General features: G+C 33.1%; 1 protein-coding gene across 1 annotated transcript in view; it reads left to right on the top strand.

Moving 5' to 3' along the window:
- Positions 1-25,872, top strand: part of mv (mauve) — a 37,232-nt gene that overhangs the window by 10,159 nt on the left and 1,201 nt on the right. Inside the window, exons 2-20 of the mRNA XM_065503111.1 lie at positions 1,206-1,523; positions 1,973-2,049; positions 6,979-7,198; positions 7,265-7,375; positions 7,451-10,544; positions 12,939-13,922; positions 14,002-14,255; positions 14,330-15,272; positions 15,339-15,454; positions 18,913-20,769; positions 20,835-21,008; positions 21,075-21,225; positions 21,757-22,322; positions 22,395-22,528; positions 22,622-23,396; positions 23,717-23,858; positions 23,918-24,276; positions 24,336-25,189; positions 25,247-25,729. Coding sequence (XP_065359183.1) covers positions 1,383-1,523; positions 1,973-2,049; positions 6,979-7,198; positions 7,265-7,375; positions 7,451-10,544; positions 12,939-13,922; positions 14,002-14,255; positions 14,330-15,272; positions 15,339-15,454; positions 18,913-20,769; positions 20,835-21,008; positions 21,075-21,225; positions 21,757-22,322; positions 22,395-22,528; positions 22,622-23,396; positions 23,717-23,858; positions 23,918-24,276; positions 24,336-25,189; positions 25,247-25,729 — 11,435 coding nt within the window. The 5' untranslated portion in view covers positions 1,206-1,382. The remainder of the gene's footprint in view (positions 1-1,205; positions 1,524-1,972; positions 2,050-6,978; positions 7,199-7,264; positions 7,376-7,450; positions 10,545-12,938; positions 13,923-14,001; positions 14,256-14,329; positions 15,273-15,338; positions 15,455-18,912; positions 20,770-20,834; positions 21,009-21,074; positions 21,226-21,756; positions 22,323-22,394; positions 22,529-22,621; positions 23,397-23,716; positions 23,859-23,917; positions 24,277-24,335; positions 25,190-25,246; positions 25,730-25,872) is intronic.

The following is a 25,872-nucleotide window of genomic DNA, read 5'->3' on the forward strand; positions in this document are numbered from 1 at the left end:
TGGACTTCTTTTTTGCTTATTCTAATGCTATTATCTTTATCTTTTTCTATCTCTATCGAAGGGAATCACAATGGACCTCAAGGTCTCTGGGTGGAAGTACACTTAGTGTACACCCTTCTAAACCTAAACCTAACTAGACTACTTGTGTTTTTTCGTTGCTACAGCTACTTGTAGTCTAGTTTTTTAAACACTGTTGATAAGTAAGAAACTTGTTACCATTGTCAGTTTCATGCTGTTTTTTAAGGGGTCGAAATAAAGAAAACTTAATTTCCCAAAATTTGAAATGTGCAAAAAAAATACCTTTTGTTCTGCGGCTCCTCAAATGTGATATAAATAAAACACCAAACTATTCTCTCGATAAGTATTTTAGTTGTTTCACATACTGTGCTGAGGTGTTTATTAAATTATTACGGATATTTGAGTGTAACTCTTACATGTGTTTATTAAGTTATTACGGATATCTGAATGTAACTCCTTCCATGATCAAATGAGTGTTTGACTTTGTTACATGTCATAAACCACAAGAAAACTGTCAATAATTCTACAATGTTTAAATGTTTAAAATGTATGTCACTTATTATTTATTATCTCTTAATAATTTTAGCACCATGACTTTATTTTTGGCAGTCAGTAAAGTGAATCATATTTTAGTACGAGTGTGTATTTGAGTTATATGTAATTAAATTTTAATTTTGAATTTATATTTATATGTACAAAGTAAGTAGATATGTACCAGTATTTACTGTAGTTGTTAAAAAATAATTTATGTACTCTTCATATGCCTTGCACTGATCTACAACTGTGATACCATATCACACATACTCTCTGTTTACAATGTTACCAGCTCTTTTGTTACGCTCATTTTCCCAGTCTCTCTTATCAGAAATGCTGTATGCAAAAACTCATTTCATTGCACTTTAATATAAGTATTTAAAACAATTCTATTTTAAAAATATCTTGTTTGGCTTCCAATACACCAGTTTATTATAAACTCTACCCATTGAAACATCAGAACGCACTTGCCGGCAAAATTATTTCATCTTCGTTCATATAAACACTTTAATGGTAAAATAAAAAAATAAAGCTCCAACAGATACTTGTCATATAAATAAATACTTACTTACATACATACAATCTGCGTAAACTATAGTAGTGCAAGAAAATATCTGACAGCAAGTCGGTTGAATAATTTCTTTTATTTTTAGTTATGTCGGAGGTGGTAATGAAGTTTATGCCTCTTGATTACAGTACATTGTTGTGGACTATTGCTTCGGTTGTTGTGGCTGCTGTTGCTGCAAACACTGGCTGCTGTTGTTGGTGTTGATGCTGTCTTATCGTTGCCGTTGTTTAGTTTATTGTTTTAGTTCACGCTGCTAGTTGCCATGGACCCAACTTGTATTGGCAATAATCAGCAGCAACAACAACAAGTTTATCATCATCATGCGGAATACAACTTACTATTCGATACTTTAAAAAACATTTGGCAGAATTATTTACAGGCCTTCAATAATGTCGATGTCAAGGTAATTACTTATATCCAGCTTCAATTCAATCATTGTTCATGAATTTACATCATAAATAACACAGTGATACAAAAGAGAACGAAACAAAATGCAGGAGTTATCATTGAGCAATTACGTTTTTTTGGAGTCCATAGAGTGTGGAAATATATATAACGGAAAAATTGGATCGAAGATTTCTGAGTTACAAAGCCGGAATGCTCCCCAGCAAAATCAAATTTGATTCCACTACACTTACTAAAAAAAAACGAATAAACGAAGTGATCGAGAATAACTATAAGTATTTCCGAGATCTATGGACTCAATTGCTATATTAGAACCACCTACATATTTTTGGTGTAGCATAGTGTAACTTTTGATGTACATATTATTGTTTGTTGTTTGTGTTTATTGATTTTATTGTAAACTATAATAAATTGATTTTGTTTTATTTTCCTTTACATCTCTTTCAGCAACATTGGTTACAATTGTTTTTATTTAACTTTCAATTTGTCTCTGAGGAATTATTGGAAAACGAGGAATTTAAAAGGTAAAACATATTGTACTACTTTTAATAAATTTTATAAAATTGGAATGAAGCATTAAGAAAATTAGTTGTAATGTTTAAGTCTGCATAATTTAAATAGGCGGGATAAAAATTAAGGAATCAAGAATATTAAAGTGTTAATGTGCTTCTTATATAATGTAAATTGATATATTTGCCCAATTCACAATTGGTGTGGTAGCGTTGTAGCATTGTATGTCATAAATATTTTTCAAACTAATTTTTTGAAACAAAAACAAAACATTTATTAAAAAAACTACGACATACAACGCTACGACACCAATTGTGAATTGGGCAATTATTTCGTTAAGCAAAAGTTTTTACTTGATTTTGCTAAATTGCGTTCGTTTACAAAGAAATCTAATAAAAAATTGTTCGATTAAAATGTAAAAAATATAAGGCTTGTCCACGCACGAATTGATCCTTTTTTAAAATTAGGATTATTTATTTGTCAACCACATGTACAATCGATACAAAGCAAGAGATATTTATTAGCAAATATTTTGATCAAAATTTGGCACATGCATTTTGAAACTGAAACTGAAATCGTTCCATAATTAGTCGTAGCTATCATTTTTCCAATGCTACGTGTAGTTTTCCAGAAATTGTAGGGGTAAAAAATAAACGATTTTACAACATGTTATCAAATTATTTTACTGTTAAGAAGTTTGTTTTTGTTTAGATTTTCTACGATTTTCTTAGAAAACTTCCGTGTGATACTCCAACAATAATCTGCCATGATATGTTCATCCCAGTGACCTTATACCACCATTTAGTTTTTCTGTACTCAAAGAATGGCAAAACATGTACCAGTCTTATCTAATTCCTTCACATACCACTTCATAAGTTCCTTCATAAGTTTTCTCTCACAGACCAGTCTTTCTTGATCCAATGGTCATGTTCTGCTCTGCTGTCTCATAAACAGATTTAGTGTACCCACTTTGTTGACCTAACATGAAATTTACCATTTTTAAATCGACGCATATGACATATGATCCCAGTGACTTAAGTTTTGATATTCCTCCTTTAATTTCGTAGAATGTACAATAGTCACATCTCTAAGCTTATTACCAATATCTTGTAAAACTAGATACTAAAGGTCTCTTATCAAGTCACTTTGTTAACACTTCAAAATCGCTGTCATATTCATCGATAAAAACTTCCTCCATCTCTGTATCCGACAAACCTGATGATGTCGATTCATAGGAGATGGTAGGTCGTCTGAGTACATTAGAAGACTTTTAGCAGACGGAAAGTCAAGATATGTAATTTTCCTTTTATTCATACAATGCTATTTAACAACACAAATTTGTAGTCATCAATGTGGTTTTTCGGTTCTGTCCAAATCATCATTCAGGGCCTTAATCTCCATCATAATGTGATTGAAATACGTGTTTCTCACTAATGGTGTTTTCTTTTCTGGCATAAATGATGCATTTATTCTGCCTTTTACCCTTCTTTGTGTTCTTTTCTGAAAAAAATGTAGTTTGGTCGTGTTTTTTTATAATAATGTTACCCTAAAAACCTGAATATATGCTACATGTTTCACCCTCAATTTTATCAAAGGATCATGTGCAGTGTTAGGTTTTCTCCAAACTTTTGATCGGATATCACTTACGAAAATATTATACTTACTTTCGTCGGTAAATATAACACGTTTCCAAAAATCCATACCCTTGTCCATATGAGCTTTAGCAAACTCAAGCAAAAGTTTATGATTCTTCACTGAAATGAGTGATTTTTTGCTTGCTGCTCTGCTATTAAATCCATTGTCATGTAAAATGTTTATAATTGTTCGTGGAGTAACAATGTTATTGGAACATTTTTTGATCTGTTCCTAAATTGGAGGATCTGTTCCTCCAATATGTGTTATTGTAATTAAAAAAGTATAGTTTTTTAATATTTAGAAGCAACATAAAAGAAAATTGCATAAATGGTAATGATTTTGTTCCATTGTGATCGTTAAAAATGCAACACATTATGAGGGTATGGGTAACATTTAATAAATGGTACACAATATATAGGCAACATTTTGTGTCAGAAAAGAAAACACCATAAGTTGTTATAGCTTTTTCAAACTTTTTGACTGTGTGTTCACCTCAAACTTCGCGTTCAATGGTGTGTTTAATAAGGCAAAGCTCACAATTGTAAGATGATTGGGACAAATATAAGGTCTGCTTCTATAAGTATAAAGGAAGATCTTAAGAGAGCGAAATGAAATTCATGGAGGTCGTATTGTGAATCCATTGATAGCGTCAATGAGTTGTCCAGGTTTCGGGGAATTTTATCCAAAAATCCTAAGGTCATAGGTTATATTCAAAGAGAGGGCAACTCATGGACGAAATCCAACTCAGAGACACTCTCTTTGCTTATGGAAATACACTTTCCTGGCTGTGTAGGTACGGAAACTAGGGATGACGACCAAGAGCACATTGTGTCTGAGTGTATTAGTCATAACTCTAGCCAAATTGAGGAAATACTCAAGAGTTGTCTCAGTAGGGGTGGATGGAGATTAAGATGGTCTTCAAACCTAAGTCCGGTAAGGCCAGACATTCCAAACCAAAGGATATTTTCTCTTTACGACACTAGAATGATAGATCTACATCTAAGGAGGAATATAGATACACACCACATTAACAACGCGCAGCATGCCTATCTTAAGGGTTAGTCTGTTGAGAGTGCGCTTCATGAGGTTTTAGATATAAAAGGAGCCTTTAATAACATAAAGATAGAGGCTATTAGGGATTCGTTAGTGGAACTTAGGGTTAACGACTTCCTGGTGAGTTGGATAGTTTCAATGCTGGATAGCAGGATTATAAACTCAACCCTAGAGGACGATAAGATCTGAAGATGAGTTACCAGGGGTACACCGCAAGGTGGAGTTCTTTCTTCTCTTTTGTGATTACTGTCGGTAAACTCTATTCTCAAAATCTTTGAGTCTAAAGGTAGGAAGATAGTCGGCTATGCGAATTGGTAATTCTGATTAATGGAAAGTTTCTCTCCACTATCTGTGACATCATGCAGTAAGCGCTTGGTGATCTCTCGTCTAACGGGTGTAAACCCATCGAAGACAGAATTGGTGCTCTTTACCAGGAAATGCAGGGTGGAGAGTTTCAATTTTCCGAAATTTGACGGCGTTGAACTGATTTTATCAGGCGGAGCAAATTGTCATGGAAAATAAATACTCAGGAGAGAAGAAGTTCCTTAATGCCTACTATACATGCAGGAACTCCATTAAAAGAATTGGTGTTTGCGACCAAGTATGGTAAATTGAATCTATACATCTATTGTTAGGCCTATTATTACTTATGGTTGTACAGTGTGGTGGGAGGCAATGAGGAAACGTAGTTACAGGGTTATACTCAACAAAGCTCAAAGGTGTGCATGTATATGTATAACACATACCATTGGTAACCCCCACAAGCGGCCTTGGATATAATCTTAAACTTACTACCCATTGATAATTATGTTGAGAGTGTGGCGCAAAGGAACATACTAAGGCTATTTGGGATATGAGGCAGGTCTTATCAGTCAGCACATTATTCCCACGGGAACCTCTTATCATAGGGGCGCCACCTTTAACTTCGGTGTCTCACCCCCAGTAGGGGTTGGGATCGACCAACTGTTCGATGAGGGTACAGTTTTTACTGATGGATCCAAGATAGACTCTGGTACAGGAGCCGGGTTTTATATGGTCGACAACGATATTAAACGGTCATATAGACTCTCTGACGAGTGCAGCGTCGTCCAGGCAGAGTTATTCGCGATCTGGAAAGCCATCTAAAACCACACGTCACTATGGGGTGTAGTGACTATTTATGTGAACTGTTCTTGAAGAGTTATTGGTACAATAGTCAATCAGATTGTGTTGGGTACCTGGACACTGTAATATACAGGGAAATGAGATGAACTAGTCACTCCCCAGACATGGGGAATAAGACCTCCGATTTGTAACTACTACATGCTAATATTTGAAAAATTCAATGACTCCACCAACCAATCCTGGAATAGTAGGACGGATTGTCAAGTGTCCAAGATGGATGCCAAGGCAACCAAAATACTAATTGGGTGTAGCGGGATGTGGAGGAGTTGGAGACAGTAGAGCACACTATGTGCAACTGGCCGAGACTACATAGATTTAAATGGCTAAGTAACTGATTTCTAGCTGAACTTGGGAGTGTTGCTGGCTGTAAATTGATTAACATACGTAACCAATTTTTCCTCTTTATGCAGATTTAGATTCTTCTTTTTATACTCTTCACCTTCGTGAGAAGGGTATATATAAGTTTGTCATTCCGTTTGTAAGTTCCACAATATAATTTTCCGACCCTATAAAGTATATATATTCTGGATCCTTATAGATAGCGGAGTCGATTAAGCCATGCCTGTCTTTCTGTCTGTTGATATCATCTTTCCGAAGCCCCCAAATAACTTACATACACTATTCATACATAAATATCTTCCGGCTCGGTGGCTATTTGGAATCGAGAAAATCGGTCCACAAATGGATGAGATGTAAGGAAAACACCGGGACATCCTCGATTTTTTTTTACCTATTTTTGATCTATATCTGGATTACTAAGTCATTAATATAGACATATGGATATCTAATGATAGATATTTCAAAGACCTTTGCTACGACGTATATAAGACCATTTTTGAAAATTTAAAAAAAACAAATTTTGAAAATTTCAAAAAAATTCGAAAAATATTTTAGTAAGTTGGAACTACAATGGGTCAAAATCGAAAAAAATATTTTTTAACTCGAATTTTTTTTTTCGCTAAATTTTAAAAAAAAAATTAAAAAACAATTCGAAAAAAAATGTTTTTCAAAAAATTTAAAAAACAACTTTGAAAAAAAAATTCTTTATGTATGTAAATCTACACTAAATAATTACTTTAATCCCTTTTCAGTTTCTTTAATCCCATACCTGAAGAGTTGTGTTCATTTTTGTTAGAACAAATTTATGAAATAATCAGCAAATCCGATCTCTATATACCGTCAGTGGAAAATTTCAAAACAACCGAAACCTCTTGTGATAATTATGAGCAAAAAGATATTGATGAAAAACAAACGTCCGAGAAAAATAAACAATTTTTACAATTACTAAAAAAGAATCACAATTTTGCCCAGGTAAACTATTTGCAAAAATCCAAAAATACGTGATATTTATGTTATTAAACTGTAATATAATTTTAGTTAATACTCAAACAACCCAGTGACTGCAGTAAAATAATAGCGTTAAGACAATTCTTAACCCATCAATTGGGACAACATTTATTGGAATTCCTATTAAGGGTAGATATTAAGGTAAGTTATTATATATGATATTATGTTTAACTAATAATTTTATAGCTAAAGTATAATATTTTTTTAAAATTTTAGTTGGTGGCTTCACAGAAAAGTTTGTGTAATTTGTGCATTAACTTATTTCCCAATTGTCCTTGGTGGGAGCATTATCGCGAATTGAGTAATCAACAAGATATATTTGCTTTTATAGGCAACTTACAATTATATCAAAAATTTAAATGTAAATCCAACAATAATGTTTCTACTAACAACAAGGATACCGTTGACTTATCAAATCGTGGTATGGACAATTTCCAAGATAATGATTGCTTCGAGGAGTTTTTACAAGCTACTAAAACCAGTGATGAGATTGCTTTAATTTTAATACAGCTTTTAATAAAATGCATAGAGAATGAGCGCTTCTCACCACTACACTCCGATCAGTCAATGTTTATGTTGACTCTAAACTTTAGCTTGGATTGTCTGAGTGTGGAAAATCAGGCATTTTCTTCGTCACATAATGCTGAAGTCATTAAATGCTACTTGCTAAAGTTAAACGAACAATGTCTAAACAATCTATTTGCCTTAACGGACAATTCACTCAACGACATACAATTCCAATGTATATTTGCCAAACTCATAGCGGCTTTGGAGTGTAATTTACAAACAACACGTTTGCTATATGCCCTGATTTATATAATATTTGCTATTTTACATAATGTGGTAGCAATTTATAGCCAGAAAACCTTATGGAATGCTAAGGTCAATCTATATAATTTAAAATTTATAGATGAGAATATAATCGATTGCTGTCTCTCGACCATGGAACACTTGCTAAGACACCAACCGCCCGAACAGGACGATATAAAATCTTTATATCATTTAATATTTCGTACATTATTGAAAATCATAGAAAATTTAAACAAGTATGATATGATGATTTCAACAATAAGTAATAATTACTTTTCTAACACCAATCCTAGTAGTGCTAAACCCGGACCAGTGCGTTATCGAAAATTGAAAACAAAACAAATGCATTGTTTATCTAGTGTACCTAAATTATCATGTTATTTTCAAAATATGCTAATAACGATACTACCTACTTTGCCCAAGGATTTACAAGAACAATCTATGCTCTATTTGGCACGTTCCGGTTTATGCTGTTGTCATTATAACTTGGCTTTATTCAATAACATATTGAACATTATTTTCAATATAACAGCCTATTATCAAAAATGTGCCTACAAATTTCTATATTACAAAATGTTAAATACAATATTTCTAAAATCACCACTGGAAAACTCAAGCGCCCCTCAATCCTCTGTGTATCAAAAACGATCGGGTATCTATAACTGTATGAAATGTGACCTGAAATTAAAATCTGTGGATTTCCATCAAGGTCTATTGGAAATTTATAAAACCTTTTATACTAAATTACAAACTAATAACGAACATTTAACGAATCTCATATATTTCCTCAAGCATCTCAAACATTTGGCGTTTCTGCTAACAAATGACATTGCTACTGGTGTATTGGCAGAAATAGTTTTACCCATATTTCGTGAATATAAATTAAACTTGTTTGCCCAGAAAACACCACAAAATACGTCGCCACATAGTTTGAAATTTTGGCAAAAATCACTCTCAACAGAATCTCCCGTAAAAAGTTGTAATCTTCATTTAATTATAGATTCAAGTGATAATTCAAAAGATGATATTAGTAAATTACTCTACGAATGTTTAAATATATTTGCCATGTATTTAAGAGATATACGGCTTATAAAAGCGTTTTATAATGAGGAGAATATTAAACATTTGGAGGACTTATTAGAGGAGCCTTTTCTAATTAGGGCTGTGTGCGATTTAATAAAAATTGGCATAGATAACATTACATTTTTGGGTGATAATAATCAAGAACAAAATATTTTAAGTCGCAGATTGATAACGTTACAATTCAATAGTTCCGAAAGAGCTCAACTTTTATTTAATTCTCTGTTGCTGAAAGCCAAAAATCACAACAATAAGTCGGCACCACAATTTTGGCTATTTGAAAACTCGTTGTTAACAACAGCTACAAAATCCAAAACATTGCAATTGAAAACTGTTGACATCTTACATTTAGTGGCCTTACAGTGGACTCTTAACTACGAACTATTGAAAACTAGTCAATATTTTTACAATGAATTTGCAAAAATATATTCAATAACTAAGGAAGACCATGATGATGAGGAAATGCAGAACGAAAATGATCAACAATCTAATAATTCTACCATAAATACCAACATGTCGCTGAAACCGGGCGATAAAACTATAATAGACATTTTACAATTGAATTACAATGCTTTAACGGCATTTTTAATGCTACAACCTAAACGTAAAGCAAAAGTTCACAAATTTTCTGCGAAATCTAAACAACACAATCATGAAATAAATGATTCTCAACAACAGCATAACACATCAAACAATGATTTTGATTCAAGCTGGGAAATGTTAGATAATTTTATAAATTCCATACATTCTACAGAAATATCAAAATCAACAACCACATCACTACTAATGACATCAAACTCCTCTGCTACAACCACAACAATATTCAGTTTATATTCAGCTCAAGCCTTAACAACAGCTCTAAATGTAACGGAATTTACGCAACAGCCTCAACACTGTTCAAACGAATCATCATTTCTATTGCAACTACACCAAAAGGATACTTTAAAATTGAACGAAACAGCTTTAAATGAAAGTATTACAATATTTGATATACGCAATCAAAAACATTTACTAAACAGCTTTAAAACACAAGAAACAACCACAACCAAAAACACACCCCCAGCAACCTCACCCTCTTCTACTACCACCCTCTATGTTGACACCTTTAATTATTGCCCAGCTGATGACCCCAAAACGCTAACAGCAAATATAGCCGCACAAGTCTCTAACGACGGCATTATTTATAAACTATTTCATATATTCGGTTCAATATTCTCGCTAAGTCGTACGAATTCATTAATAGATTTAAATAAAACATCGGACACAGCAAAAGAAGGAGGAGGCGAATACCAAGAAGAACCCGATATTGATGTGGATTTATTGCCGTTGTATGAAACGCATAGTGATTGTAAGAAACTGTTGTTGAAAATTTTCGAAGCAACTATGGCCATTTGTATTAAGGGTTATCAAAATGAAGAAGGTGAGTAATATTTGAAACATATATTGCATATATATATATATATAAAAGAAGGAATGCATTATAAATTTCCTATGAAAGCGATGTTTTGTTTTAGTTATTTTTTATGAAAATCTCCGTGTCTGTTTCTATTAATCACTTGGTCTCATATAATATGAATGCATGTCGTTTGTTTAGAACATCAAGAAGCCATACAAGCTACTAGTTAGTTATTTACTTTGAATTTGCCAATAGTACGTTTAGAAACTAAATTGTATGTGGTAATAGTTACACTAGTCAACATAGAAATTAAAATAAACAAAGTCAAACTATACACAAATATTTAGTGTCCAATTTGCAAAGAAAACGCTCTATTTTTTACATTTAACAAAATCTATATAAAAAAAATCAAATGTCGTTCGTTGGTAATTGCATTGCAAGTTGCAGTCCAACAACATTGACCAGAATTTGCCCGAACGCTGCTATACTCCGAAATGCCAAGATATTATACTTGGAGTCAATCGTCAAAGAAATTTAAACGCCAGAAGCAAGGAAATCCAGTTCCAGGTTTCCCCCATTTATGTTCTACCGACGCATTAGGTCGCATTTACACAGTCCATCCAAGAAACGATAAGTGTTTCTATTTGCGTTCAATCAACGTTCGTGGTCCAACATCATTCCAAGATTTGAAACTATAAATGTTGAATTGTATGACAGGTATAGAGAAGCGTGTCAATGCTTTAGAGAATGACACTCATTGGAAATAAACCCTCGGAGATGCTGTGCTTTCCGAGGTTTGCTTTTAATCAAACCGACTGATTTGTGGAGCAAATACAAAGATGTCATGTGTGATGGAACAAATGTTCCCCTGTTGAATCGAAAATCCAACATGCTACATTTCCATGTGATGGCGAAAGTTTTGCAGCAAAGCAAAACTGATCGTTTGCGATGAGTGTACAATGATGGAATTAGACAAAACGTTGCAAGATTCTTTTCGGGTTTTAATTTAAATCAATCTACAAACTCTCTTCTATTTAACAAAGTCGTCTTAATTTAAATATATTGGGACCATTTTACAAAAGTCCAAAAACTCTAACTTAATTTAAAGAAAAAATGAAAATTGTTCCTTTAGAATTGCATGGAACTTGAAGGGAATCAAAATCGTCCGGACGTGACAGTTTGATGCTCGAACCGTTAAGAAGTTATTTTTAATAATTCTTTTTTTGATAATTCTTTTCATGAAATTATTCACTTTATGACCTTTAAACTGACATGTTTTGAGTAAACAAAAATGATCGGGAAAAAGTATTTTAAAAAGCTATACAATAACTATATATTGACCAAATCGTACAAAAACAAAAAAAATACAACTTATCCAAGAGTATGAGGACTATGAACTGGAGACAAAAACGAACTATACCGTCATGTTCAGAACAAAAAATATATAACTGTAATGTAAATTTGGAGTGGCGCCGATAAATTAAACTTTAGCCAATGTTTATGAATAAAAATTATTAACCTGGAGCATGATGACTTTTTTTACAATTGGTCAATTCCTAATATCCTAATATTTCCCAATGGTTTTTATTGCTTTTCAAGCAATAAATGAAAAGCATACTACTCTGTATGCTATGTTTATTGTGTTATCGTAACCAACCTTCAGATACCTGCGCCGAATGCCAAAGAGTCGGTTCAGCCGAGCCGCCGAGTCGTGATATATTTGGACAATATGACTGATAAGAGACCTTGTGAATTGACCAAATATTATTAATGTTAGTATTTAATATCAAAAAAACATAATTTCACGATGTTTTCGTAGCACTGTGTACTGTGTAACGATTTTTTAGAAATAATATTATGACATTTTGTCGTACAATGCACATTAGTGTTTGTTGAATTTAGAACTGAACTTGAGTTTATTATTAGTAGTAAATAAACTGCAATGGTGTAGCATTTTGAGTTAAAATTAGTAAGTATGGTCTGTATGTAGACGCATTAAAGAATAACTAGATTATATTACCATTATTTCAATGTGGTTGCACACGTTACATGTTGTTTAAATGAAAAAAAAAATACTCTAATAGTCACACTCAGAATTGTACTTCTCCATTCTATGCTCGCCAAGATACAGCAAATATTACTATAGTTTTATTTCTACCATCTCTTGTGTTACATCAATTTAACAGACAAAAATAAATAAGATATTAAATCATTGTTGAAACACTGTGGACTGATAAAAACTGATCTTATCTCGTTAAGAGAGTCAAGATTATAAAAAGAATACGAAATTCAACAAATAATTTTTTTTATAATAGCCATAGTAGATTCTAGTTGTATTAGTTGTAGTCCGTAGTAGTAGTAAAATTCATTGAAATTTAACAAACGTTTTTTTTTTATTATTTTCAACTGCAATTCTAGTGGAAAAAATGCAAAAACATTTGCGTAAACTTAAAAGTGTTATATTGACGAACGCTTGCAATAATTGGGAACAACATGCTGAAGAGCACTCAAGAGAAAATACTGTTATACAAACGTTGCAATGTCTACTCAAGATAGCCGAGCTTTCAAATTGTGTAAATGAACCGGCGGCAGTTGTTAGTACAAGTATTTTAACATCAGCCACCGAAGATCAAACGAATCTAGGTGAGATGAGGCCACGCACCAGGTCATTTAATAGTTCTCGTTTGGGTGGAGGTATTTCCTATAATTATCATCAATTGTCCACAGCATTACCCAGCAAAAATGCTATCTTAACACCCACTACACCACCACAGAGACCACTGTCAGGAGAAAGTGGTGATGCTGATTATTTTTCAACGCGAGCTTCGTACATATGTGCCGATAGTGAGTTGGAATTTAGTGAAAATGAACAAGATGACTTTTACTTAACGGCCGATGAAGGCTATGAGGCGGATGGTGAAATTCAAGAAATTTCCGAAACCGAGGGCGTATCTGAAGTTGGAGAACTATGGCACTCTTTTCAACCCTCCTCCCGTTATCGCACACATATACTACATGAGGGCATATGCCGTTTAGTGGTTGACATACTGATTGAACTCAGCCAGAAATGTTGTCAAAAACCTTTGGGCTGGTGTGATAATTTAGCTCAATTGATTAATCGTTTGTTTGTGATACGTGAATATTTGGGTGGACCATTATTTCTGCTCAAGGGTTTTGCACCGGTTCTCAAATGTCATGATGTGCGTCTAAGAGAGTTGCAGCAATGTATTTTGGAATTAATTGTCGACTTGAATTCACCCGAAGTCCTAGCAATATTTTTTGGTATACTGTCTTCGAAAAATCCACCAGCTGATATATTAGTAAAATATATGAATTACATCTGTACTAATACACTGAAGAAATGTCAACCAAGTGTGGAATTGGAATTTCCAGTTAATATTGGTAAGAAGAATCTAACAATCTCTTTAAATGTTCTTGAACTTCTTATTCCGATTTTTTCAATAAAAATTTTCAATTTTAGATGGCAAATGTGTGTCAACAAGTGACCTAGAGGTCACCGAACATATCGATCGTATACGTAATAATCACTTACACTGCCAAGCTAATACACCTTTTACAAGAGCTCCTTGTATCATACCCATTACACATGCACGTATCTGGAATCCTGAGGGCTTTACGATATCACTGTGGTTACAAGCTAAAAGCTCACAAAATCACAAAAGTACCAGCCAAATTATAGAAGACGATACCAGATCATCAAGTGACGTATATATGGTAAGTTTTAGGGTACACTTAATACATGTTTTTAAAAAAATAAGTAATTTATGCTACTTCCTGCTATCGTTTAGAAAACTCATATTTTATCAGTGGGTACAAATCAAGCTATGCTTAGCATATATTTGAACAATAATCTGAATTTAACTTTCGAAACCTTTAAACCAAATGCTGAAATACCGGCAAAAACAACACAAATGGATGAATCATTTGATTTGAAACCAAATGTTGTTATTAATGGCTCACAAAGCCCTGAAATCAAAGTGAACAAAAATCACCATCATAACAATCATTTTAATCAAGAACCAATAGCCACGACTTCAGCTGCCGCTGCTGGTGTGACTTCTCCTTTTTCAAAAGCTTTTAAACACACGAAACTAGCATTTCTTAACAGTTTTAGCAACATGCATATATTTAATGGACACTCCGAAACAGATGCATATTTCGAAAGCACACACATTGATTTAAAACAATGCCGCCTGACTAAGAACAAATGGACACATCTTTCTTTTGCCGTGGAAATGCTTGCCGATACTCTGGATCTATGCGTACTTATCGATGGCCTAGAACAGCATCGCATCGTGTTGCCTTTCCGTAACATTCGTATACTAACAAGAACACATATCTTTCAAATGATTGCACTAGGCGATGGAAATATTTCTCGATCTCCTAACACTACCACCTTCAATGAGTCACGTTCAACATTAGATTGTTTTCCAATTCGTTTATCCATCTCGAATTTAATGTTGTTTAATCGTGCACTTAACAAGAAAGAAGAAATTTTAAATTTAACTGCCATGGGTCCCGATTTTACCGAGTTGACACAATGTCATGTCGCTAATTGGAAACCAAATTATGGTTATTTAAATGCAAGCAGATTACAAACAGCATACTTTTACAGTCATGTCGATTCTTTGAAAACGTTACGAGATTCACGAATTTTATGTTACGCCGCTTCGCAGCCAGATATGGTCATGTGTTATGATACCAGTGTAGAATTGGATAATATTACATATGGTGAGTATTCTATAAATGTTGTATTTTTATATTTTTTTAATTACATAAATTTTCATTTTTGTTTAGGCCATCCTTATGGTGTGATACATTATGGCGAACTTGTACAGAATAGTTTGCCATCTTTACAGACAGCCACAATATTATGCGGTGGTTTATCGAATCTTTTATATTTATTTGCCAGAGTAAGTTGATGAAAAATAATATTTAATGTAATGCTTTAATATTTTATTTCTTGAAATGTTTTTTTTTTCCAAATTTACCATTAATACATACAACTTCATCATGGTGAAGAGTATAAAAACTCCCTTCTTAACATTTCATTAATAATTTCCATACTATTCATATGTGAACCGATATAGTGAATAGATGTATATTTGATTCTTAATATGTATGTCGATTTAGCGATATCAGTCTAATAATATGTCAGCACACACGGAGGTTTGAACGATTTCAATACTATAGTATTGGCTTTCTCTTTTCTAGTGAAGCCTTTTGGCTTGTCTGTGGATACCCCCAGAGTCCGTAACCCAAATATTGATAGTCCAGCACACTATAGTTTAGTCTAGTCACTGTGCACAAATTTGAAACATTTGTTCTGTCAAGCGGGGCACCCGGCAGGTTAACCTAATTCGAGTACGCTGAATTCAGTGGTTCTACCCGTTTTTTTTTTAGGTTAGCTCTTGTTTTCGAGATATACCGTTATTTCGAAAATGGAGGAGGTTGCACAACATATATTCGCGTAACTCAAAAACGGTTTAGCTTATTGAATAAACTAAAAACCCGATACTCCGCAATAAAATTACCTTTAAGTAAGACCCATTGCAGTCGTTTTAGAGATATAAATTTTGACAAAAAAAAATAATTTTTTAACAAAATTTCTGTTTTTTAAAACGCCATAAAAAATTGGTAAGTGCAGCTACGCTGTTAATAGAAAGCAAAGATAAAACAACATTTTAAAATTTTTTACCATATTTTTGCAAAAAGTCTTCTATAAATTTTTGAATTCTTAAAAATTTTATACATTCTTGAAAAGAAGACACAATTTCCTATATGCCTTATGGTATAGTCAAATTTATGGATTCAAAATAAACAACAAACAGAAAATTTTCAGAATCTTGCCGTTTTTTAATATATTTTTGAGCACTGCATTGCCGACTATTGATGTATTAAATATCGGAGAACAATACAGTATGTACCTAATTACTACGAGTTATGTATTTTGTTAAAATATTAGGGGATATTTGATTTATCTTTTGTGAATAAAATGAAAAGTTGTGGACCGATCTTAATCATTTAGGTGGTCTTATTTTATTTGTGACTTTTTTTGCAGCGTATCAGCATTTTCCAATTTTTTATATCGTTTTAAAAACCAAAAATTTCGAAATTTTGCTAAAAAAAATTATATTTCTAAAACGACTGCGCAGATTAAAAAAAAAAGTTTCAGTCTTACTGAAAGATAATTTTATTGTGGAATTTCGGATTTCTAAGCATATTCAATAAACCAAACTGTTTTTGAGTTTCAACTGGATTCAGCGTACTCGAATTAGTATAATCCGAATGTTGTCCCGCTTGACGGTTTTTTCAAATAGCACAGTGTTTTTCTTTTTCGCTGTTTTTTGACACATGTGGAAAGTATTTCTAACAGATCAGAAATATAAATAGATTTAAAAATTTGTGAATAGTTTATGTGAATGAATATTATAGAAATTATAAACAGAATAACAAACTTATATTTAATCAAGTAAGAGAGCTATTTTCTTCAATGCCAAATCTTACATAAAGATTGAAAAAAATTTTTGGAAAAAAAATTGTTTATGTGAAATTTGGTGAAAATAAATTTAGTTTAAAAAATATTTTATATTTTAATTAAATATTCATATTGTCTACATAGATAAAAAAAAAACAAATAAGAGAGCTATATTCGGATGTGCCGAATATTACACAGTACAACACATGATTTTGGGACTCAATTCTGACAATTGCACGTGAAAGTAGCCCCAAAAATAAGAACTTCTGCATCATTAGTTTTGTCAAGTTGGCTGCCGTAATAATTTAGTGGCCATACGATTTTTTTGGCTCAAGGTGGATTTTTATAACTATTTATATATTTTAACACGGTTATATCTCGGTATACCGTACGGAATCCTTTTGCTCAATAACTGGATTACAAATCCAAGTTTTGTGATTTTTGTCTATATGAAAGTTATTTATCATGAATTTTGTATGTATACCATAATTTTTAACAGATTTATGCACTTTAAGGTGATTTTCGAAAGCGGGTCTTATATGGGAGCTATGACTAATTATGGACCGATCTTAATAAAATTTAGTGCATATAATTTTTTCGGCCCAAGGACAAAGCCTATTGAAATTGGATGAAATCGGTCCATTATTTCACCTAGCCCCCATACAAATGTCCTCCCGAAATTGGACTTTATCGGTCGTAAATGTTTAATTTATATATGTATCTACACAAATTTCGCTTCACATACGTTTTATATGTATATACAAAATTCATGTCACCAAATTTTATTATGATCGGTCCATAATTAGTCATAGCTCCCATATAAGACCCGCTTCCGAAAATCACTTTAAAGTGCATAAATCTGTTAAAAATTATGGTATACATACAAAATTCATGATGAATAACTTCCATATAGACACAAATCACACGACTTAATTTCATGGTGATCGGTCCATAATTGGATTTGTAAAATTCAGTTATTGAGCAAAAAAGGTGAAAAATTGGTAAAAAAAAATTTTAAAAAATTTTAATTTTTCCGATTTTTAAGGCACTGGATGCACTTTTTTCGGATTGGTATGTTCCGCTTTTTTTCTCCTATTCAATATCTACAACATTGCTTCAGCCACAAAAGAGATATTCCGTACGGTATACCAAGATATAACCCTGTTAAAATATAGAAAAAGTGATAAAAATCCACCTTGAGCAAAAAAAATTCGTATGGCCATTAAATTATTATTGCAGCCAACTTGACAAAATTAATAATGCAGAAGTTCTAATTTTTGGGGCTACTTTCACGTGCAATTATCAGAATTGCGTCCCAAAGCAACGAACTGAAAAATGTTGTACTGTGTTATATACCCTTCGCTAAATAAAAAAAAAAAAATTTTACAAAAAAATTTTGTCGAAAAAAAAATCGTGTTACAATTTTTTTTCTTCCGAATTACAAACGGAATGACAAACATATATACTCTTGCCACTTATGGTGAAGGGTATAAAAATAGGTAAAATCAAGTTATATTGGGCTGTACCGAATCTGATATACCCTTTTACAAAAGTATAATTTAAGATAATGGTTGAAAACAGTATTTGTATGGAGAAATATAATTTTTTATGTAAACAAAATTCGGGTTTATATTTGATATCACTGAATCTATTAGAACAAATTTTAACAGGGACTGGGTTAATATATTGATATTTTTGGAGTATTGAATGGCATTTGACTCGATTATTTACTCATTACTGATAAATAAATTGTCGTGTATATTTGGTTTTAGCTCCAGTGCATGTAAGCTCATTTGCATTTTATAACTGAACGTAGTCAATTTGGGGAACATAAATGACTATCTTATATAATTCATGTTGAAAAGATATACATATTTACTTTTTCACTTACAGGTTGTCGAAATTAGTTCAAATTCATCAACTCAATCGATGGCTTTAGATATATTACTCAATATGGCCTTTTCCGAATCACAACTATACACCGAATTTCAACGCAATGATTACATTAATCTAATTGGTTATGTAATTAAAACGGAAAGATGCACCAAAGATTGTCATCTACTCAAAAGTATTATAAACAATGCCTGCTCCCAACCTTTAATTTTGAAAAGGGGCGATTTAATACAAGTTAATGATACAACTGTCGCTACAGTTGTATATCCCAAATTGTTTATTTCTATACTACATAGATATTCAGATTGGCATCGTTCCGGCGCTGAGAACTCTGATGTCTTGGACATGCTATTTCAGAGTATATTAGCGCTGACTAGAGAAAAACACCCACAGCGTGATTTTAACATTGAACAATTCACCAAGGAGGGTATAATGAGAGAACTATTGAATTTGTGTAAAGTATATGTTATCGAATCACCGAATCCAGTATTTATATCTAAAAAGGCAGCAGAGGCGTTTGTGAATATTATATCGGTTTTTGCTGGCTCACCACCAAAACCTTGTCTATTAGACGAAATAATGAAACTGATGCTGTTATTACATAAGCCCAGTGAATGTTATATTACACATGATAGATCCAAGTTTTATTTTCTTTTAACGCCGGAAATACCCATCAAAGAAAAGTCTTCCTTAAGCACGGCAAATTTTGGCAGAGTTACAGCTTCATTTAAAAGAAATACGACAAAACGCGAACAACAGGGCGGAGCAAAGCCATTGAGTGATCTTAACACTAATTCGAATTCAACAAATTCCTCAAACAGTGATGTAGATCCTGCCAGGCAGGCACGTATAAATCGTTTAAAAAAACTGCATAAAACTGTGTCAGTCTATAGGCGGCCACTTGATGAACTTGAAGAAAATCTTGAAAATATGGCTGATTGTTCAAAGCTCAATAAGAATGCCTTGCGTTTAGTAAATCCTTTGGAGGCCTCCAAATGGCGTTTAAAATTCAAAAAGTCATCACTTCTCTCTACACCAACCAGTCCTATTAAACACACTCATACCCATTCGCCTCATAAAACACGTACACTTACAAAAATGTCGACTTTTCTTAAACAATCACCACAAAATAAAAGAATACAAAGAAAGAGAATACGCTTGAATAGTGCCAATTCGACTCGTTCTCTGGCGGATGGTGAAAAACATATGCGTACGGGACGCAGAAAATCGGATTCCAGTTTACATTCTTTGGCAGCTTCTATGAATATGGATTTTTCCGAATGTCCAAGTTTAAATGAGGTTTTTAATTCGAAAACAAATTTCCAACAGAGGAAATCTAAAATGCTACATAAAACCGATACGTATAGTTCGGTAGGCATTGCGGCCTTGCAAAGTGGTTTATTGCTTTTACTTAAAGATTTTCTTTGCCTTTTACCGGACAATGATATCGATGATGTGCTCAATCATTATATCAAAGTGGAATTTTTATTAGTCTTAGCTAATCACAATAGTGCTTGTGTACGTTCAGCCGTTATCAAACTAATAAGTGCTTTAACGCAACGCCTCTTTCCCCAAGATATACAAGTTTGCATTAGGGCTTTGTATCCCCATCATTTGGCCAATCAGCTGTCGATTGGTTTTTGTGATAGCAACATGTTTGAATCTTGCCTAGAATGGGTGTGTGGCACAATGGGCTCGTTGGACTCAATACTAAGCTGTGATATTTATCTACCCATACAAAATCGTTTTGGTTTAAATGCTTTACTCGCCATTGCATCGAAATCAGCCACCACAAGTAACATTCAACATGAGTTTGCCGAGAAGGCCTTTAAAATTCTTAAGCATTTGTACTTAATGGTATGTAAGCTATAAATTTTAATAAGCAATTGCGTTTTTTTTATTATTATTTCATTTCATCAAAGAATTCTGAAGAACAACAAACTATTATTGAAGCTGGTCTCATACAATGCTGTGTTAAAGCTTTATATCATCTTTATGCCAAAACAACAGCATACAATACAAAGACTGAGGAATCTATCGCAGATTTATTAACAACAATTGGTGAAATATCTCTCAAATCAATAGGTCATATCAATGTTAGTTATAAAGACATTTTAAAAAGATTTAACAAAAAAAAACTAAAACAATATTTTTCTCTACAGATCATATGGGATGTTATAAATATGCTATCTTTCTATCAAGAAAAACAGCCACAAAACATAATAAAAGGTTATCGCTCCATACAAGCTAAACTACAGCTGAATTGGTTGAATTTATTTTTCATAAAAACAAATGTACCATGGAGTTTTAAAGGTAATTTTAGTGCTTCAATACAGAGTACATAAAACCTGAAATCATAGAGAATTATACATAGAGACGAGACACTCCGATATGTCAAACAAAAATTCAACAAATCATATGCCTGATTCAAAAATAAAATACATTGACTAGCATGTATTTTGTTGTTGCAAGAGTTAGGTTTTTGACAATTACATCTCGTCTCTATGTTACCCTATGACTGAAATTACGGAATAAAGTTTCCATTGTATTGTCACTCACAGATTATTACAGATATGAAACAAATGACAGTTCTCAAAAAAGTAATATCGAACCGTATGATTATTTTAATCTTCTACTAGAGCGAGATAAAAATACATTTTGTTGTGTTTGTTTTCTATAGCCATATTACTGGAACCAGCTGATTCATATCTGTATAATCTGTGTACATATATGGTTTTAAAAAGAAGTGACATAAAGTATTGATCAAATATTTAACATCTCTTTATTATATTTTTAGGATTTAGTATTAACAACATGTTTTCTTCTTTTCCTTGCCATTTACAGTTTGCCAATTCCCGAATTTTTCTATGTCCGAGACTAAAACAAGATTGGAATTGTTAATTAATCGTTGTTGTCAATTTTACATGGTATTCAATGAGAAGTCGACTCCTACCCAAAATGAAACGGAATTGTTTAAACTATTGGTATCCTATAGTATAGCCACTAATCAGCGTTGTAATAATTTCATAGCTTGGGGATTGCAGCCCTCTCAGCCTAGAGATTTACGTTGTTTCATTGTAGATGCTTTGTGGATATCATGCGAGGATGATTTTATGCCCGCCATCATATGTGATGGTAAAATGATTAAGGCTCTACTGTGGCTTAGTCTGCTAGAAGATTTAGATGAACCTATTGAACATTTACAAGCATTGTGTAAACGTTTGGGTATTAATGAGAACGATTCAACATGGAACTTAGAAAATGAATTACAAAGAATGGACTTGCATAAATCTAGCGAAGCGGCTAAACAGAAAACATCTTTAGAAAAGACCATTTATCGATTTGAATCGTTGACACAAGGCTGCATAGAATCATCTATGATAACTACACGTAGAGTGGCAGAATTACAGGTTGGTGGTTTTTATTTACATATTTCAGAAGTTTTAAGCTAGATAAAATAATTTATTTTCTTATATTTTCAGAATTCTGAACGTAAATTATTAATGAATCATATGAAGGATTATGACGATACACATACATATACTAAGTGGCTAGAAATAGTTAGAAGACTGACTCATGAGGGTGCTCCTTGGTTTAGTGAGCATAACAGTGAAAAGTATGTAAATTAAATATACTAGAACTATGTCTCAATTAGCAAAAGTATCAGTCTAATTTTTAATTCTAATTTTTGTATATTCAATCTTTTTAGATCTTGGGAATTAGATGATACCGAAGGACCATCTCGTGTACACACACGTTTGCGTAAATGTCATTTAGACCTTGATAAACGTTTCTTTATGCAAGAGTATAATGAGTCCACAATAATAAGTGACAGTTGCCCCACTACGCCAGCTAAACGTTCAGAGTATTCCCGTCCTCTCGACTATCTTATCTCCAGCTATGATCAACAATTGAACATATCATTAAACTCACAAATACTTTACAATTTCCCAGCCAAATATTTGCCAGTGGATGGAGAAATTGATGGTGAAATTATCGTTACCGATCATAAACTATACTTTTTGGCTACATATCGTTGTAAATACTTTTACGTCAACTGTGATATTTCCAACATAACGGAAATCTGGCTAAAACGCTACCAGCACCAAGAAAAAGCATTCGAAATTTTCCTCGACACAAATCAATCGCTATTCTTTTCATTGCAAAATCAAGAAGACTGGAAGATAATGCGCGATGTGTTCTGCGATAAAATTGTCACACCGCCCGATCATAGTAAAGTGCTATTGATAACGCAACAATGGCGTGAGGGTTTACTAACAAATTGGGAGTATTTAATGACACTAAATCAAATAGCCGGCCGTACATACAATGATCTCATGCAATATCCGGTATTTCCTTGGATTTTATCGAATTACACTTCAGATGTTTTAGATTTGACGGAGCCCAAGAATTTCCGTAAACTACCCAAACCTATAGCCGTACAAAATGAGGAAAATGAACAACATTACATCAACAATTATACGGTAATTACACATATAAAAAATCTTTATTATAGTCTTAACAATTTCGTAAGAGAAGATAATTTCTCATAATCACGACGTATATGATACGTATGCTTGTTGTTGTGAAAATCATGAAAATCGTTCTATAATGTTTGAACCGGTCCAATAAGAGAAAGATCAATTTGTTTCAAAAAAATCAATTTTCGACACAAAAAACCATTTTCAAAAAAAAAAATTAGTGTTCGGTTCTCCCGAATCTTATATAAGTATCTTACATCTTTCTTACTTGTTTTTTATGTGATTTTCTTTCTGTTGTCATAATATTTTTCTTCTTTTTCTAGTACATACAAAATACCATGACTAACATGGGTTCAATAATATTGAAACCCTATCATTATAGTTCACATTATTCGAATTCTGGAACAGTATTGCATTTTTTGGTTAGAGTACCACCATTCACTACATATTTTTTGCGTTATCAAGGTAATTATTTATTAACTTGATTTTTTTATACAAAAATATTAATTTGTTTCTTCATTTAGACAATAATTTCGATATACCCGATCGTACTTTTCATGCTTTAAGTACTACATATTGCTTGGCTAGTCGTGATTCGCCCACAGATGTTAAAGAATTAATACCGGAGTTCTTTTGTTTGCCGGAAATGTTTGAAAATTTTGAACGTTTTAATTTCGGTTGTCGACAAAATAGTGAACGTGTCGAGGATGTGGCCTTGCCAGCTTGGTGCTTAAAAGATCCTCGGTTATTTGTGTTAATTCATCGCCAGGCCTTGGAATCGGAGTTGGTGCGTAATGATCTTCATCATTGGATTGATTTGATATTTGGTTTTAAACAAACCGGTGAAGCTGCTGTAGATGCTATAAATGTTTTTCATCCCGCGGTAAGTTTGCTGGTAATTTTATTTTAGACAAATCTAAAACCATTTTTTCGACCTATTAGACTTATGCTATGTTCTTAGACTCGGAAATAAATGATCCCATTGAACGCGAAGCTGTTGAAACAATGGTTAGAACGTATGGACAAATGCCACGTCAACTATTCAAATCATCGCACCCACCTTCAAAACCTTTGCAATATCAAAACGATAAGGAAATATTATCAAGTGTACGTGGCTTAAGATGGGGTATTTATTTAGGTTCTCCACAACTCCCTGAGCCAACATTAGGCAATACTCATAAATTGTTAGGCGCCGAATATTTATTGTCATTCAACAATACCAATGTCGTCTATGGTTTACCGGCTCGTTCATGTGTTATGCAAGGTGCCGAAACTGATACCTACAATGTTATATCGTGGGGTTACGACGATCGTATTGTACGAATTCAACCTCTTAATAAATTGCATGCGAAACCTAAGAATCTGCTGTACAATAGTGCTTTCGATGATATTACCGCATGTGGCTGTGAAGCCAATTCGAATCAACTATGGTTTGGCCATAAATCTGGACGTATATCCATATATAAATGCTCCAGTGTGGAGGCAAACCAGCGTACGGGAAAAAGTCGCCAGAGTTATGTAAAGGGCCTTAAGCTCTCGTACAATTCTGCATTTCGAAAGATTACCAGTAAAGCTATGGATTCAGATGGCGATTTAACGTCGTCAACCATATCATCGAATTCTTTAAATTTAGCTGAAGCAGCTGTACACAGGGAGGGAGCTGATTTAACTTGGTCTGGTCCTACAGTATTAATTCGACATACAGATGAAATCACCTGTATAGCATTATCGGTGGACTTTAAGATAGCCGTGACGGCTGGAAAAGATGGTATTGCTGTAATATGGGATTTAAATAAGTAAGTGTAAACCTAAAACAATTCTATAACAATAATTGAACGTTTTCTCTTTCACAGTTGGACTTATGTTCGTACCATAGAACGTCCAGCTGAAATTCATCATTCTCCCATAACATTACTTACCATATCACCAACATTGGGTGATATTGTCACCGTTCACTCATTGGCACAACAACCTCCAACGCCACTATCACAATCGGACAACAACATACAAGAAAAACAAAATTATCAGTCGACAGCCGCCCCTCCACCGGCTGACGAATGTTTTGAGGTTACCGAAGAGAATCTGGATGATTTTGTCAATGTTTCAATAAATCCAAATGGAAAATCTATTTTACGTTTACATTCGGTTAATGCTCGCTATGTTCAACATAATGTTCATGAGGATCGCATAATGGCTGTGTGCTATTCGTACATAAAGGAGGGCGTAGGTGTTAATGTCATTGCTACAGCTGTTGAGGGTGGCATTGTTCGCTTGTGGTCCAGTTGGAACTTAAATTTTATTACTGAAATTGTTACGGGCTTATCCAATATAAGAAGGTATGTATCTATTACTAATTGATTTGAGCATGTTCTTTAAAATCACAATTATTCTAAATATTTAAAATAATATTTTCAATTAAAAACTGTTATTAAAACCAGTTGTGTCTTGCATGTGACCTTTCCTAGTCATGTTCTAGTAT

The sequence above is a fragment of the Calliphora vicina genome, chromosome 3 (genome assembly GCF_958450345.1).
Source record: "Calliphora vicina chromosome 3, idCalVici1.1, whole genome shotgun sequence".
Classification (NCBI taxonomy): domain Eukaryota; kingdom Metazoa; phylum Arthropoda; class Insecta; order Diptera; family Calliphoridae; genus Calliphora; species Calliphora vicina.